The sequence below is a fragment of the Rhyacophila brunnea genome, unplaced genomic scaffold (genome assembly GCF_057557595.1).
Source record: "Rhyacophila brunnea isolate RB1 unplaced genomic scaffold, BYU_Rbru_1.0 scaffold_4, whole genome shotgun sequence".
NCBI lineage: Eukaryota > Metazoa > Arthropoda > Insecta > Trichoptera > Rhyacophilidae > Rhyacophila > Rhyacophila brunnea.
This window is the reverse complement of record NW_028233068.1, coordinates 49,720,546-49,738,458: the sequence shown is the minus strand read 5'-3', so window position 1 is coordinate 49,738,458 and position 17,913 is coordinate 49,720,546. Positions and strand designations below refer to the sequence as shown.

Here is a 17,913-nt window from a genome sequence, read left to right as displayed (position 1 = left end):
TTTAAAAAAAATACGAAATTAATATTTTGTCATCAAAGATAATGGAGAGACATTGAAACAAATTAGAGAAGTTTTCATCCAGCAATAATTAACTTAATATGGACATATAATTCGATTGGTAGGTGCACAGAACAGATAATAAATATAATACCGATAGGCTATATTCAATATGCCGCATATTGATGCAGGGTTTTGAATGTGTGTGTCCTACGAAAATGAAGCACGCATTATGTACGTGCAATAGTGTGTGTAATACACCAACATTGAATGAGCGTAAATCAATGACATTAATATGGACGACGCATCTGGAAAAAAAATTACACTCACTTTATTTGTCGGGTCTGCCGAATAGCATAATCTGTTCTAACGCCATTACAATAAAGGTGATATTGTTATAAATTCCCGAAACTTTTTGTCGGGTCTGCCGAATGGTTCGAACAGGTTCGCTCAAACGAACATTGATACTAGAAACACTATTCTAACACCGTTACAATAAAGGTGATATTGCTATAAATTCCCGATGCGTGATATCGCATAATGGATATTGCGTGACGTCTACCTATGCACGTGCGAATGTCACTATGGGCGAATTTACTTGCTAGCTACTGTACTGAGTGCGTCGTCTATTAATAATGTCATGTCATTGGCGTAAATGCATAAACCGAGAGCAGTTTTCAGTATTCGACGTAAAACGTATTCTTGACACTGTGTAAGTTTAACCCGGATTATTCATTACTAGAGTCGGTTACCTGCTATCGCCTTACCCGTTATGTATTTCAATTCTCATTATTTTTGAGTTCCCTGGGTAGGTGTATATAATATAAATTATTAAATCTATAAGTACTATGCGGAATAATACTATAGTTATTACTATAACGTTATAACATTACTTCCTTATATACAGAATTGTATACAAGATGTATGTGTTTATTTAAAACAACAAATACTAATAGCACGTATTATTATTACAGCAACATTCCATGTTATGTAAATATTAAAAACACACAAACGAACAGTGGTTATAATAATTATTGATAATTTCATATGGAAAGTGTTAATAAATAATAAGCAAAGCCCGCCCACCGTTTCATTTCTTTTCCGAAACATTTCCGCGTTCTACTTTTCTTCTTAGTCCCACTTTTTCTTTCTTGCTTATCAGACCGCTAGGGATTGAATTGCCCGAAAAATACACTATTACCGGTATTTTCGTTTTTTCTTTATCCATGACGGGTAAAAACCGTACTATGCTGTGGTCGAATTGTAATATATTCGATTACGGGTTTCATCCCCTTATTTGGCATATTTATTATTTTTTATATATAATATTAACCTACCTTTTCCGAAGAGGCCAAAATTTATATAATTCGCCAGTAAAAAATCAGTTTTATTATTACACACGTATCAAACATTATAATGGTCACCATATTATTTTTACAAAGTTTTGTTATACATTATGTATATATTTCAAATAAATTATAGCTACTGGAGACATACCATGCTGTTATATTATGGAGAATAACTTTAATAAGGTAGGTAGTATTGCTAAAAGATAGTTGACGTCAATGTTTTATTAAATATTTTTGGCTGAAAAATAAGCTTTAAATCAGATGAAGTTATGTTTTTATAATTAATAATTACAAGATAAAAAGAACTTTTTATATACAACGTTTTTAAATTTTCTGTTGAATCATATAAACTTGACTTGACTAGCTTAAACGATCATAGAATACTGAAATGTCATATTGACATTTCATTTTGATTTCCATAGTAACGCACGTATATATTCATAATTTAGTTGCTAGGACAATCCGCTTAGCAACCAATATTGGTGTCGAAATAACTTTTTATACAAAACAGAATTAACTGAAAATGAATTCAATTCTACTTAAAGATGGCTAGATAAAAAAATGCATTGGCATCGTGTTCTGATAATATATTCTAACTAGTCGGAAAGTTAGTTAAAAATAGATTTTAAGATTTGTACCGGACAAAGAACCACCGGACAAATAAGAATACGAGCTAAGAAAAACGTTGTAAAATAGTTGAAAACAAAAACATATACAAAGAAATTACTGTTGCAATAAAAATAAATCACGATAAAAATAACATAAATACTTCTTCCATGTCCGCCCCTTAAGTTGGAGCATATGAACACCACGCGGCACCTCCAAGAATCCCTATCCCTCGCCAGTCTTCTTGCTTTGTTCCAGGTCAAACCAGAATCCCGTAGCTCCGCCGTATACACTCTATAGATAGTATTTAGCGGAGTTCCAGAACACCGGAATCCGGTCGACTTGGGGCAAGCCAGGTTGAGGTTCTCTTCTGGCATTCGCAGCACGTGGCCGAGCCAGGTCTAACGTCGCCTCTTCACTCTCAACGTAATGAGAGGTTGCTTGGTGCGTACCCTTATCTCCTCGTTGCTCCTAAAGTCATACCACCCCACCGCACACCCAGTATCCGTCGCAAACATTTGTTTTCGAAGCTCAGTATAATAATATATGTAAATTAATCCAAACAGAATACTCACACGAATAAACGAAAATAAAGATTTATTTAAAAAAAAAACGGTTTTCCGGTTCTAAAAAAAAACGATTTTTTTGGGAAACCGAAAATTGAATCCCTACTACTGACAGACCAACAAAACCAACATTGCCCGGCTGCCCACTTGACGCTTCGTCGACTGCACAATTTCCGTCTTCAGGTTTCAGGCTACTACTAATTTACTTCGGTGAGCAGGTGTCTATCTATAAATCTGTTTCAATGCTAATTCAAACAATGCGACAGGTGTTATTAGATGGTACAGTACACTCAGAGAAATTTAGAGCGATTGTATTCCTTTTTTCCGTTTAGACTTGTTTCCACTTCATCGAAACTGTCAAAAGTAGGTAAGTATATAATTAGGTACCTCAATTATTTTACTGTTGTTTTTTATGATTAAATAAAAAATAGTCAGCCAATCGAAAACACTGCTAAAAATTTAAAAGGATTGTGTTGGCATTAATTAATATATATAATATTGCAGTATGTATGTATAATTTATTTGGTAGGTAGAATAAAATGTCAAAGCTGTTCTAAGCTTATTTGGTTTATGACCTATGTAAAGAAAAAATATAAACAGCGATGTTTAAGTCATTATAATAATATGTTTGTATTATCATAATATAAGAGGTTCCACCACATAGTTTGAAAAATAAGGGGATAATGAATTAATTGGAAAATGATTTCATTATGTGGTTAATTATATATACCTATCAACTAACCTACTATTAATTTAATGTGAATTTTATCTTACATACCTACCTATTAAATTTTGGTATTCCGTTGACTTTTGAGTGGACTCGCATGAACATTGAAGGTAATGGCCCCACCAAACACACTCGCCCCACACCACACCCGGTCTTAATCGGGTGTACCACGGGACCCTACGTTTAGTGTGAAGCATCATTTTTTTTAATGACTGAGAATGTCTCAGGAGCAGTTACACAAGACTAAGGTCGCCATGCACTCAAATATGCTTTGACTGAATTTACATGACTTTTAGTTAATTAGTATAGGTACCCATGAGAGAGATGAGATATAGATAATAATATTAAAAATTGTAGTAAGTAACAAAAGCTTATACAAAACTGACGGAAATTCTTAGTGAAGAGATCTTCACGTTAGCAGTGTGACGCCGTAACTTTTCTAAATGCAACACAATTGGCCTTTGTGGCGACTTCGACATACAAATTCATCAAACATCTTTAAATTGACATACACATCATAGGTACTTATACCTATTGAGAATTAAATCATTTCCACGAAACCTACTCTCATGGTGTTAGTTTCGTAGAAGTCTGCAGTGCTGACAGGTTTGGAAGCACCCTTGTGACAAATTGTACTGTGCAATAAACCGCCATTACATTATGTATCCCGATGGGTTTACAATACAGCAATGGTTATGTTATTAGGGTTTTTTACGATTCGATTATTTTTTAAACTAAGATATCGGTACTTTAAAATGAGGTTACTACTTTCAAAAGATGTAATATTTGTATTGATTGCTTCATTCGCCACCCTTTATAATGTGCCGTCCCTATGCAACGTATAATCTGCCTACCCTCACGGGACGTCACTGTCAGAAATATCTACATATGCGCTTAATATTTCTTACTCATGCATTAAAATATTTAAAAAATCAATCAACAAATAATAATATCTTCTACATCGTGACCATACATACAGCATTTGGCATTCTCGAGTAAACTCCTTAACTCTCGTGAGACGCGCACTATTAAGCGGGCAGCGACTTGCGCTGATCTCGCTTACCAAAGCCTACCGCACAACTTCTACTGACGCGCTTGCCGTACTCGCGGGGGTGCTACCCCTCGATCTGCACGTCCAAGTCAGAGGATCGATCACCCTCCTCTTGAGGGGGATCAGCACAATACTCGCCGGTGTCCATCTGACACCACCGCAGAGATCCGAGGACGTTCCTTACAGGAAGACTGTAAGTGACATTGTGTACAAGACCGCATTTGCGGCATGGCAGGCGAGGTGGACCGCCTCCCCCAAGGGGCGGCACACTTACCGTTTTTTTCCAGACGTATTCTGCAGGCACCAAACTAGAAGACTCCAACCTTCGCACTGGATTAGCCAGTTCCTCACCGGCCATGGCAACTTCGCCGCCAGACTCCACGAGTTTGGCTTGATAGTAGATGGGCCGGGTTGTACCTGCGGGCATGACCACCAAGATGTTGAACACATCCTCTGGGATTGCCCGCTTATGGAATTCGAACGAGCGGAGCTGTTTGCCAGGGTCCGTCCTCACACGGGCCCAATTGGTCATGGAGATCTGGTAGCAACCGAGGCCAACTTTGCGGCATTTGAGAAATTTGCAGCGTCGTATGGGGAGCGGGATAGTCCCGACTCTTCTGTAGACTCATCCATTTCAATTCGTGACACTCAGTATGCGGGTACACAAAGCGCTTAACGTCAGCGGACAGCAGAGCCAGTCCAAAAACAAACATTTTCTTTCTTAACTTTCTTCTTTCAGCACTACGGTGCATGGTTGCAGCATCAGTCCCGTGCGGCTCCGTCTCGGGACGGAATGAGCACTTAAAATCACTTCTTTCAGACACGTTTAAAGCGTCATAGAAAGCGGCCGTGCATATCCACGGTTGTGCATATATGACGGGTGGTGGTGGGCACTTTAACGTATACAACTTATAAAATTTCTCAATACCAAGAATCGTTGTCATTTTGTATAGAGAATTTTGCTTCTTTGTTTTAATTTTTTGAATTTAGAAGTTAATATTTAAAACTAAAAATTAGACAGTTTTTACTGTCTCCTGAACAACAAATCTTTTTGTTTTGTTTTTTAGGCTTATTTAAGATATAAGTACCTACCTACAGGGACGCATAGCATAATTAATTCCTCCCGTTAAATTTAACAACGAAAAAAAATATAACATCTGTAGATACTTATTATGATACATTGTTTATTATTAATAAACATGCTATAATAAAACAATAATTATTTCCGATTCAAAGAATCTGGCCCAATTTTTCATGTCATCAGCTGTCCCATACAAAAGCATCTTATCTAAGTGTTGAGAAATATTTGAATTATATTGTTATAAGTCAATCAAATCACCAGTTCGGCATTATCTCTATAATCCTTTTCCTTTCTGATGATGAGTTCGGTTTACCGTCAACCGCAGTGGCTTCCTGTCAGACGATCAAGATCCTCATCTCATTCGTTATCATCACCTGTCTGGTCTTTTGTTTTTAACACGAAGAGGGTTCGCGGTTCTGTACCAGGTGCGGACGTGCGCGTACTGAGGATAGGGCAAAATAAAAACCGCATTATTTTTATTAACACACAAAAATAAATTGATCTTTGGTACAAAAGATTTTAATATTATTTGTTTTATATATTTTAATATATTATCTGATTGTAAATTAACCATCGTATGGAAAAGAAAGAATACCTTTAAAAAAATGTTGATTCGAGGTATAAATATACCAGATTGATTAAAAAAAACTAGTGAAACTATAAATATGACTAAATTGTGTTATCTATTGAATACTATTTCGGAAGTTTACTCATCATCAGAATATTATTCATTCATTATCTATGATTTGAGGTTAGCGTTAGATGGAACTTGTATCCAAAATATTTCTAAAAAAACAATGAAATTTATTTAAATATTTATTTTTCTCTCTCTTCCAATCTTATGTGACGTAAATTAAAACAATGTTAAGTAAAGTTATAAGTTATAAATTGATAATTTAAAGCTAGCTAAAGTTATATTTGGATAAAAAATAACACAGATATACTATCTACCTACATCGTGGTGTTTGGTTTTTTGGCCGTTACTATGTATTACTATTTTGATTTCTTTCTTGATTACTGGTATAAAGTGAGAGGTTTACATGTATAAATAATAAAGTTTTGTTCAACATATTTGGTAGCAATTAAAATGACCAAATACAACATTAACGATAACAACCACGAATGACATATAGCGAATATACAATATATTAGTAAGTATATTTGTTTGTAGATACGTTAAGATGACTTGTAGATATTACCAACTAAATGTACGGTGACACAAAGAAAATACAATACAGAGGTTTTAAAAAAAAATGTTATAAAGAATATTAGGTATAATTATTGTGCAAATTGAAATTCTTCTTTGAAATCAATAGCAGTTTTCATCAATGTAAATCGATATAATATGATATATAGGACGCATTGAAATAGGTATTAGATTTAAAAAAAAATACGATTCGATATTATGATTATAATAATATATGGACTGTTTTAGTCATGATCAATGGTAAGTCTAATCACGAAATTATGTGTCATTGAATCGAATTGTCATTGAAGATCGATTTAAAGAAAATGGCTAGTTTTAATATTAACATAAATACTATGTAGTACCTAGTAAATACATATACCATTCAATATTAGTCGTATGTAAATTGTGTTTTTGTGCGTTAGGGGTAACTGTTTGGTTTTTGTAGTTATAGAATATAGATCGTTGCAAATTGTGTGCAATTGTACATAGGTACATATTTTTCGTGATATTTTCACCATATTATGTGTGACTTATTGGTTTTTGTTATTAGATACACCGTGTGTTTGCAACACATTTTTTTAAATTTGTTTTTACCGTTTTTAGTATTGGGCGTATTCAATTCTGAGTGCGCGTCTGCGTAAGGTTGAATAAAATTATTGTTCTGGAGGTAATGCGGTGTGTGGTTTTAAAATAAGTAACTGTTCCTTCTTGAAACTGTAAGTATGCATTGCACTGAATCAAAAATTTACTCGGCTCACGTTTTTATGGTATTATTATGAATGAAGTATGACTGTCTGATCAACGTCAACAGATTTAATTTGCTAGTACATTTATATATTACATTGTTGTGATAACAGCAAATTTTGAAATTTAAATATTGTTTTAAGATTATTAGGCATATTATAGATTCAAAAAAAGAAGAGTATTTTGTTTAAAGGGGTTTGCTTGATTTTTTCGATGTTTTGAAAAGTTTGTTTTAAAGTATATCTTTCTACCACGATTAAGGTATTATTGTATTTTTGTGTATGTACTGTATTTTTAAAAGACAGTAAAATGGTTTTACATATTTTTACTATTTAAAATACAAAATTACAGTAATAAAAATATAAATGTTATATGTGAAATATAAAGAAGGATACATTTAATTCTTAATTAAAAACATGTTTTTTAAGTTTTCAAAAAATATTAAATTTACTAAATTTACTAATAATATGTAATGTTACAATACTTTATTCGTATGTAAGTATTATTATTTGCCTTTTCGTTAATTGATAAAACAATGGATATTTTTTTCAAAATACCTATACGTTATGGAGAATACAGAGTTTGTAGAACAAAATTAAAAAAAATATTAAACTTTTACAAAAAGTTTGTGTTACCTATTTTATCTTCGTCGAGCTTTTATGTCATGTCCATTTATATTTAATATTAAAATAATTGTTTATTTTTTTAAATCTAGAAAATTGTATTGACGCGATGCTTTGCGTGTATTAGATAACATATAAAATAAAAATATTATGTACCTAATTGAGAAATCGATTAGTAAGGTACTTGATAGAACTCCATTTAATAAAAGATAATCGCATACCTGCATATATTATGTAGATGTTAATGTATCATAAATGTATATTATTTTCTTTTTTATAAAGTAAAAGAAAACTTGATACAAAATATTTTTATTTAGACCTAAGAGATTTTTAAATCGAATTACTAATTTAAAAACAATTATTATTGGTATATTTAAAATATTTTCTTATGCACCTAACTTAAAGTGTCCAACATTGTTTTAGTGTCTAGACAGTATTATTTTATTATATTATCAATATATCTTCCATCAAGGTTTTCATTAGCGGTAATCAAAAGATCTTTCAGTCACTTACTTGTGTGGTTTCAAATATTAATATATATGAGTATATAGTACATAAGTTTGTCATAAAAAAACCACTGAGCAAATTTGATTGAACAGCAAAGGGGATCTTCAATGAAGCCGAGTCCCCTTCACAATAATAACATGATCCCTGATTTCCACACTGTTATAATTTATAACGTTGCCAGAGTGTTTTGACTCCACAGTGCGCTATCTCCACAGTGTTCTGTCCCCGCCGCTCCGCACTCTGTCTCCACGGTAGAGCGCGCGGAGTCTCTCAAACAAGTTAGTTATTGTGGACAAAACGAACCGTGTCGCTTGTAATTTGCATCAGCTAATGTGGCCGGGCCTTTGACGCCAAAGGATTTTGCATTCCAGGGACTGATATCATGACAATATATTTTAGGGGGCACAGATTTACAATTTTCAAGACCGACAATACGTATGTCTTTCGGAAATGGAGAAAAAATAACAACGGATTGTTCGTTGTGACACAGTTTTATTAACAAACTTTCAAAGACCGTTAATTTAAAATAAAGCATGTGCAGTGACGTCCCGTGGGGGTTGGCAGATTGAGCGTCGTTTGGGGGCGGCAATTACCCGAAGGGCGGCAAATCGAGGAGAATCATTAGGTATATATAGAAATAGTTAAGTACCTAAACTTAGTAATAACGGAAATGTCTTTTTATTAACAAATCAGCTCACAGGTTGGAAACAAAATGTATTAATTACTATCCAAGGATCAAGTTCGCGATGTCTAGTTTACTTCCGTTGTATTTGGACACCGCGTCCTTGGTGGTCAGCAATGACATGTGCAGATTTGCGAATTAATTTTGGAAGTTGTTAGGTGTATTTTTAAATGTATCTGAAACCTTAGATTATTGGAGCAGAGATGGCGCTTAAATTAGATTTAGTGGTATCCTGTAAGTAATGTATCCAAACAACACATTTCTTAAATAGTGGAGTCATGAGATGATGATAAAAAATACTGTAGGTATAAAAAATGGGGTGGCATTTTGGCGCTGCCTAGGGGCAGCATTTTATTTAGGAACGTCACTGAGCATGCGTAACGCAACGTAGATGCATACTATTTAATCCAGATACTTAAACAGCCGAGCAGAAAGAAGCCGGCCCTGATCGTTATTAAGTTATATTAAATATTAATGAAATATATTAGGTAGATATATTCTTTTGTATTAATATTTAAATTGAAACATTTCCAACAAGAATAATTATTGAGCCTCCGTATACACGTTATTTTTACTGTTGTATTTGATAATCGCTATATTAAATTCCTCTTAGAATACTAGGTAGGTACAATATTTTACTTTTATGTAACTTACTTGGCAAAATTTGTATTGATAGGGTTAATAACATTAATGCTGACTAAGTTCTATCATTCAATATAAAACATGTATGTACGAACAGTATATAAGTATAAGTGCAGATACGACCCGTGGGGGTAAGCAGGTCATGCGTTGCTTAAGGGCGGATTGTTATGAAGAATGGACGAATACAATTATATTTGATTAGGTACAACTTTTGAAAGCAGTGAAGTGGCTCTTTTTTATGAAACGGATGATGGGGTTGCTTTGCTAGAAAGTACCGACATCTCAATTTGAAAAAAAAATCATTTGGGGCTTCCAATCAGGTCAGACCTTCACATACCTAAAAACAACGCTGTTTGAGAGGAGGTTTTGTAGAAAATATACTCTAATGATCAGTAAATGATGAGATGTACAACATATCTAATTAGGTATATATTATGTTCCTAAGTATTTTGCATATAAATTGAGACTAAAAATGAAAGGGGACGGCATTATAAGTCTGTTTAACGGCCTACATGCTCAGCGTACGTCAAAATGGAGCTTTTATGCTATTTTTAAAGCATGATCCTGGACATTCCTTAAACGTTGTAGATAATCTATTTGCATAATTTTGATGCCTTATTATCCTTTATATTTATTTTGAACATTTGATGACTGCAAAAAGTAGTTTTATTACATAAAATAGTGTTCTTTTAAACCTCTCGCTCTAATGTTTTAGAATATAGTCATATTTCAGTACGTCCATGTGAAGTGGTGTTAAGATTTTTTATATTCATTAATTTTTAAAAGCATTTATAAAACCATTAGTAGGTATAATTAATGTCGATATTATTACAATGAAATATTTACAATAAAAAATTATATTGATAATCTCTGTGATCCCAAATTTGACAAGAATTAGGCATTTTATTATTCAAAAAATAGGCGAGATTTACACATTTAAAGATACTTATGTAGGTAGGTAATAATAATAATACCTACTATGAAATAGCTCTAAAGTCCAGTGCGGGTCTTAGCCACGTGGCCAAAAATGATCTTGACAACAAATGGTTTGTCCATGTCCGGGATCTAAAAACTATTATTATGTAAGTATTAAAAAAAAATGCGAATTTAGAATCTGTCAGATTTATCCTAATACCGACGGATCTAAAACCGGTCGTTGTATCGCAGAAGGTAATATTATATTTGACGACTAGGTACAGTTTGGTTATGAGGAATACAGAGGAAAACGATATACTGGATTATTTGTTAGTTTGGGTTACACTATACTTCAGCTGGGACGCGTGCAGAACCAAATATAATTTGTCATAAAAATTCAACATGCGTCCATTTAACGTTATGTTTATTATTCTATTAGTAATAATAATAATAATATATTCATTGACATGTTTTCTTTTTCAAGTAAATCGGTAACGTTTTTTAGTCATCTTTACACGATTTAAGAATTAATTCCCCCGACGCCATCACAAAACAAATTGACGTGTTCACAGCTCGACTATCGCTCTCCGATTGGCAGCTAGTCCGAAATTTCGTCGCACCTATAGTTGAAAATTATTTGCCGTTTCACTGAAGTATGCTCTTAGTCTTAATTGTTATTAATATTAATTTGAATTGATTGGCAATACTTGATATCTATGTATGTATAATTCAACCATGGGTGCGTTTGGTGCGTAGAAAGGTGCAAGTATTCGAGTGAGGGACTTAAGTGCCTTGCGATTTTAAGGTAATGGGGTCACTAATTTAGTAATATTTGTTTTCTCTACTAAAAAATATGTTTTGGTATAAAAAATCTTTATAATAGAAAAAAATGATTAGATTTACTTGTTATTACAAATATATATATATATATATATATATATATATATATATATATATACCTTTTAGTGTGTCTAATTTAATGATTGCCGACCATGTATGCGCGGAAAAAATCACGAATATATTAAAAGATGATAATAATATAGATTATGTACATTAATTTTAATATTCTGTGAAAGGTAGGCTATTGGCAGCCCTGAATTTGCTAGGGATGTGGTTAGAGTGCTTCATAATAGAGTTATTGAACGCTAAAAGCAAATCCCAAGTCGCTTAGTTACTTATTACCTCCCACTCCCACTCACCCATCCACTTGTTCAGTCACTCATTCACTCATCTGCCCATCTCTGATGCTTTGCTTAATTTTTGGTTTCACTGTAATTTATTTCATCCAATAGAATACTCCTAGCAAAAAGAAAACTTCAATTGAACTCCCCCGGGAGATTTTTTTAAAATATTTTATTTTTGTTTTCAAATATAGGGTTTCGATTTTTCAATGGTTGTACCTGATTTTTAAACATTGGGGTGTAAATAAATTTATGTCATCTGGAAAGCATTACATTAAACATATAAATTGTATTTATATAAGAATTTATATATTATTTATAATTTTAATTCTTTCCTATTGAAAGGTGGGCGGTATTATATCTCACAATATTTAAAGATCATTTTGTAAAAAAAATACATAGGTATATAATATGTAAGTGATTGCGTAGCTACGTTTGTTCATTATTTTATATATTTACTTACATCTCCATATATTTATCTAATACGAAAGAAAACTAACAAAATATTATAATGTACCCACATTATAATATTTTCAACTAATTTGTGGCTCTGTCCGCCCAATAAAATATAATTTGTCTTGTACGCTTTTACAGTAAGTACATAATTCGTCAAATGAAATTATAACTGTAGTTAAAATCCTTTCAACGCGGACGGCATACCTGTTGTACACAAATTAATTGGCCATTCGATATAATTAGCATGTTATTTAAATGCGGTAATTAAATAGTAATTAAAAGCTCCGCAGTCAATAAGTTAAAATATTAAATCATACTTTGTTTATATACACGTTATTTCTGTTTCGATAGGTACATTAGCGACGATTACCATTTTAGAACTGTAATCGTTGGGTATTCAGGTAATGCATGCGAACTTACTGTGAATATTTAATATAATAGGTATATATATAGTATAGTATATACATTAATACAATTTGAGTGTCAGTTTGTACGGACATAGCCAGTGCTGGAAATGGAAAATTTTACGAACCGGTGCGTTGGATAATTTTCTGAAAATATTTACATATTTTGTAATAATTTTATGTATTATATAGAAATATACTTGTCAAAGTCAGATGATTAAGTATAGTAGGCAACTAACTGTCTTTAGACTTGTAGAATGCAAGATGAGGTCTTAATGCTGTCGGTGTTACAGACTAAACACAATGTCACAACATAAATATTTTTTTTACTTTGATTTCGGCAAGTTTCGTATTTCTTATTTTGTATATTATTACTTGTAATTTACGGACCGGAATGCACTATTTAATTCGCATTCCGGTCCATTTTTAACGTTGGCTATAGCTCAAAAAACTACTGATCAAATGTTGATGACACTTGCGCAGTTTATCGAATTATTCATTGTTTGTATTAACATAATAATATATTTGCAGTAGACTATCTTATTAATAATATTTAAAAAGAAAAGAAACTAATGAACTTGTAACAATATGATTTCAGGCATTAGTCGATGATAGTCGACGTCGAACAATATTATTAATAATGCGAATCAGTCAATTTATTTTCGTATATATCTGTTTACTTATATTTCCGTATTACACGCATAGGAGGTTATTCGCAATAGCTAATAAAATACATATCTTCATATCTTGTGTGATTGTTTGTATGCTACATTTATGTTGGTAGCTGAAACCCTTTTTTAGGGGGAGAGGCGTCATTTTTACGCACTCGAATCACCCGTCAGACGTTGACACAAACTACTCAGGTGAATAATTACCCAATAACAAAATCTCATTACAAAAAGTTCACTGCATGCTAAAGTCACCCTAGAATTGCACCCCCGCTATCAAAAAGCGCCCCATCTTTATAAAGACACAATATTATTATTATAACGAAAATGATAATAAAAAATACATGGGTGGTTTGCGTCTCTGCTGATCCGAGTCATCCATCAACGCCATCTAGTGGCGACGTAAGAATCACTCATACGACTTCGTAATAATATTATACCCACTGGTTTTGTTGGGATTTTGCATATTGAGTATGGACAAACTAGGCGAATAATTGGTCGATAACATTTTGTTTTCGAGCACCTACTGACCAAGCTATTATTATTTTCAGCTACAAATCCGCGTACGTACTCATGTATAAAATCTCTGCCACTTTTGCTGGTGTTGATCTGTATGTAGCTATTACAGACCTACAAACTTATCTGTAGAATGGCCAAAAATGGAATACCATAGGAGGCCATTTTGAAAATTTCATTCGAATGTCAGATTTTGTCCAGTTACGAGTCTTGATTGGGTAGTTTTCGACAGTGGCTTCCCCATACCATTATTCAGATAAGTTTGTAGGTCTGTAACTATCTTAGAAATATAGTGTATGTTCTTTTCGAAATAATCCATTTGCGTGAGGCTGAGTTCGGGCAGGCGTAGTATCATAATTAAAAAAAAGAGTTTGTCTGTATTATTGAAAGTATAATACTATTTTAGTTTAATATTTGTATGTATATAACAACTAGAGAGTAAATATTTTAAAAACGTTGTGAGTGTACCTATTATTGTCTTTTTTTAATATTCGCTTCGTATAAAAAAAATATTTCAATGTTAAAAATATAATAAAAAAGAACTACTAAATCGATACTATTTAAGATACATATATAATAATTATAATATAATATATTACATTCATTGTGGGTACATATATAATATCAATATAAATATTTCGGTAAGCCAAAGTTAGTTGATGATCTATATATATATATATATCTATAGATATATCAAATAAAATTATTGGTTTTCCAATAAATAATACTGCTTTGCTTCTAATAAGTACAGTTTTGTGAGAAGTGTTTGATTATACATACATAATATTATATAATACCTACCCCCATTTAATTGATTCTTAACACAGATTGTGAATAAGTGTATAAAATAACACTGTATTATGATGATATATCTAATTTAATTGATAATTGCAGTACAAGTAGCTATAAAATATTACATTAAAAAAATCACAGTTTAAACATTTTTTTACCATAGTTTCAAACCCCTAAGCGAGGGGATGTAAATGAAAGTGCGGTGAAAATGTATTCTTTTTGGCGCGGGAAAGTTGTTGTATTATTATTAACCTACGGCTAAGGGATGATTTTAAATAGGGATTATTATATGTTACAAAATCTGATCGTAATTTTGTAATGTCAAAAAGATAATTATAAAATTTGTCAATGTGCGCAGTTGCATTTTTCCTTATAAATATATACACGATATCATAATATATTATACAATACAACTCAATTATTATCTACATTTATTTAAGTTTATTTAAAATTTAATAGTAAATAATTTTTACATACCGTCACCACCTTGGTTGTTGTGAGAATGATATCCATCATCTGAAAGGAAATAAAATTGTTTTATAGATATATTTATATAACATATAGAATCGAATTTATATGTAAACATATATCTTACAATTATTACATATCTTAAGACAGTATTACAATTATTATATATATAAGAACATTAGTGCCATTACAATTAATTATCAATATTCACTAGGTACTAAAGTACATACGAAAAAAAGAAGATACTTATATAAAATTTATTCACTACAAAAAAATAATGATCGGATAGTGACTTCATGTCATATAATATAATATTTCTTTATTACCGTAAGCGGGATCAGCTTTTTTCACCTTTCCATATCTTCTCTAAGAATTGTGGTGGTCACTGTCTTCTAAGTGTCACATCATATGTGTTTGCCATTATAACGAGTCTATGATGAATTCATTCAAATAAAATATAATATAAAAGTGATTCTTCAATTCGGATAGGTATTTAAAATAGCTGAATAGATAAATTAATAATATTATACAATATATGTCAAAAAACATGCCAAATGTGGTAAAAAAAAGCTTGTTGGCACAGGAAAATAATAGATTTTCTTATAATTTAAAAAAAACATCTAGAAAAAAATCACTGATAACATTGCTTGCGAAAACAAAATATACTTATTGAAGGAGATTTAATTGTTTCCCAATTAATAAATACCGAAATCATACAACCAAATATAATCAGGTTTTAAATTTGGTTTTCACTTAAATATTGTATGTTACATTTAATTCATTGGTTAGATAAAATATGTACCTACTTAATTTCAGCATGTTGATTTCCTTGTGAGAAATTTTAAGCGGTATCGAAGAACGTTAGATTTAAAGCCATACGCCAGATGCGTAGTTTGCAAGCTAGATGTCGATTTAAAAATACTAGATCCGGCAATAAAAACGCAAAGATTGCAACGCCAACAAATTATGCATGGATTGTTTATTCGTTTATATTTCACCGCGAAGTACATAAGTACTAAGTATAGTATTAATTGCGTTCAAGTCTTCATAAGGGTTGTCATTATCATGTCAGTTTATTGTATTGTAAAAAAGCATTCTAATATTGTTTTGTAGCCGGTGAATTTTTAAATGGTTATTTTAAAACTTCTCTAGAAAAAAATTTTTTTTTTCTTACCTCCACCGCCGGGATCGCTGCCCCCGCCGCCCATCATGTCTGGCGCGTGCTGCAGCATGTGTTTGTGATGGTCCAGCCCACTGCCGTCGTTGGAGCCGAGGACACCCAGCGCACTCGCGTGGAGGGCGCTGAGCTGCTGCCCGGGCGAGTGGCAGTGCAGCTCCATGGCCGCTATCTTGGAGGAATCCTCCAAGAATGTTTCACTCTGGTTTAACACTTTTGATGATTGATTTACACTGGGTGAAAAATACCCGGCACTATCGTCGGACGTAAAAAAAATAATTCCTTTATTTTAATGCATTTGTATGCAGGATGATTCACTGAAGAACTGTAAAATTTAACCATTAAATTTAATACTTTTAACCAACAATTGAACACAGTATATATTTTAGTTATATATACAATTGATAGACGTTAGAAAAATCATAGTATATATATTCCTATTAACTATTTATGTTTACAAATTGAATAAAAGTTGTCATTATTACCCTATAAAACATAACCTAACTCTGAAAAAATGAATTTTAGATAAATCCAAATTGAATAGTCTTCCATACCCTCTAAGCCCTAATGATAATTTAATATGTCGTGATTTTGTTGTTATAGAAAGTGTGTTATCACATAAAATATTCTATCAGTACAGTATACAAGGTATGTAGGTACCAGGGAACACAAAATTAATGAAAACTGAAATACATAACGGGTGTGGAGTAACAGGCAACCGATCTCGAGTGTGAAAGAATATCGGATAATCTTTAACACAAGAATCGTTCTGACAACTGCTCTCGGTTTATGCACTGATGCTTATTAAACATTGGTGATTAATTGAAGGTATTACACGTATATAATGAGTGGTTCATTTTCGTAGGACACTCACACATTCAAACCCCTGCGTCAAAATATAGTGTATTGGGGTGCCTATCAGAATTATATTTATTAGTTGTTCTGTTGTACGTACTAACTACTAAGGTACGTACTGAAATCGATCATGTTCAACAAATTTTATTATTTAAAGGACATGGGGGGGGGGGGGAGAGTAATCAAAATACTGAGTCATTTATAATCCTTTTAGGTTCATGTGTGGGATTAAAATGAAATACGAATTTCTGCGATTCAATCTCTATCAATGTGAAATATTATTTTTTAATGCAGGTGAATAATATTGATTTCTGATCGTGTCACATAACGTTTTACTGGTGGGCAACCGTAAAATCGTTGAATTGAAGGAAACAAGTTTCACCGCTTTGTTGTTATGTAATTGACAGTGAAATTGCGTCAATTTTTTGTAAGCCGACTAAAAAATCACAATGTTGTTATTTTATTGGCTCGGCATTCGGAATGCCAATGGTTTTTTTGCGTAATTTGGTAATTTTGTTTCGAAATATCATTATACTTAGTGAAAGGGCGACGTGAATCAAAAATGTATGAATTAATAATACGTTGGCATGTAGTAATGTCGCCAATCCACTCTGAAATCGCAAATCCAGTAAGTTGAGAAGTATACAGATGATCAAGTTAAGTAAAGTCACTTCCAGCGCTCGAAATGGAAAATTTAACGAACCGGAGCCCTCGACA

The 17,913-nt window shown here is 32.4% G+C and overlaps 1 protein-coding gene across 1 annotated transcript in view; it reads right to left on the bottom strand.

Moving 5' to 3' along the window:
* The window catches only part of LOC147067478 (uncharacterized), a 135,750-nt gene extending 119,246 nt beyond the window's left edge, over nt 1-16,504 (bottom strand). The window contains exons 1-2 of the mRNA XM_085953609.1: nt 16,339-16,504; nt 15,174-15,212 (exon numbers count right to left, since the gene is read on the bottom strand). Of these exons, the coding sequence (XP_085809735.1) occupies nt 15,174-15,212; nt 16,339-16,504 (205 nt within the window). The remainder of the gene's footprint in view (nt 1-15,173; nt 15,213-16,338) is intronic.
* Nucleotides 16,505-17,913: the final 1,409 nt, after the last annotated feature.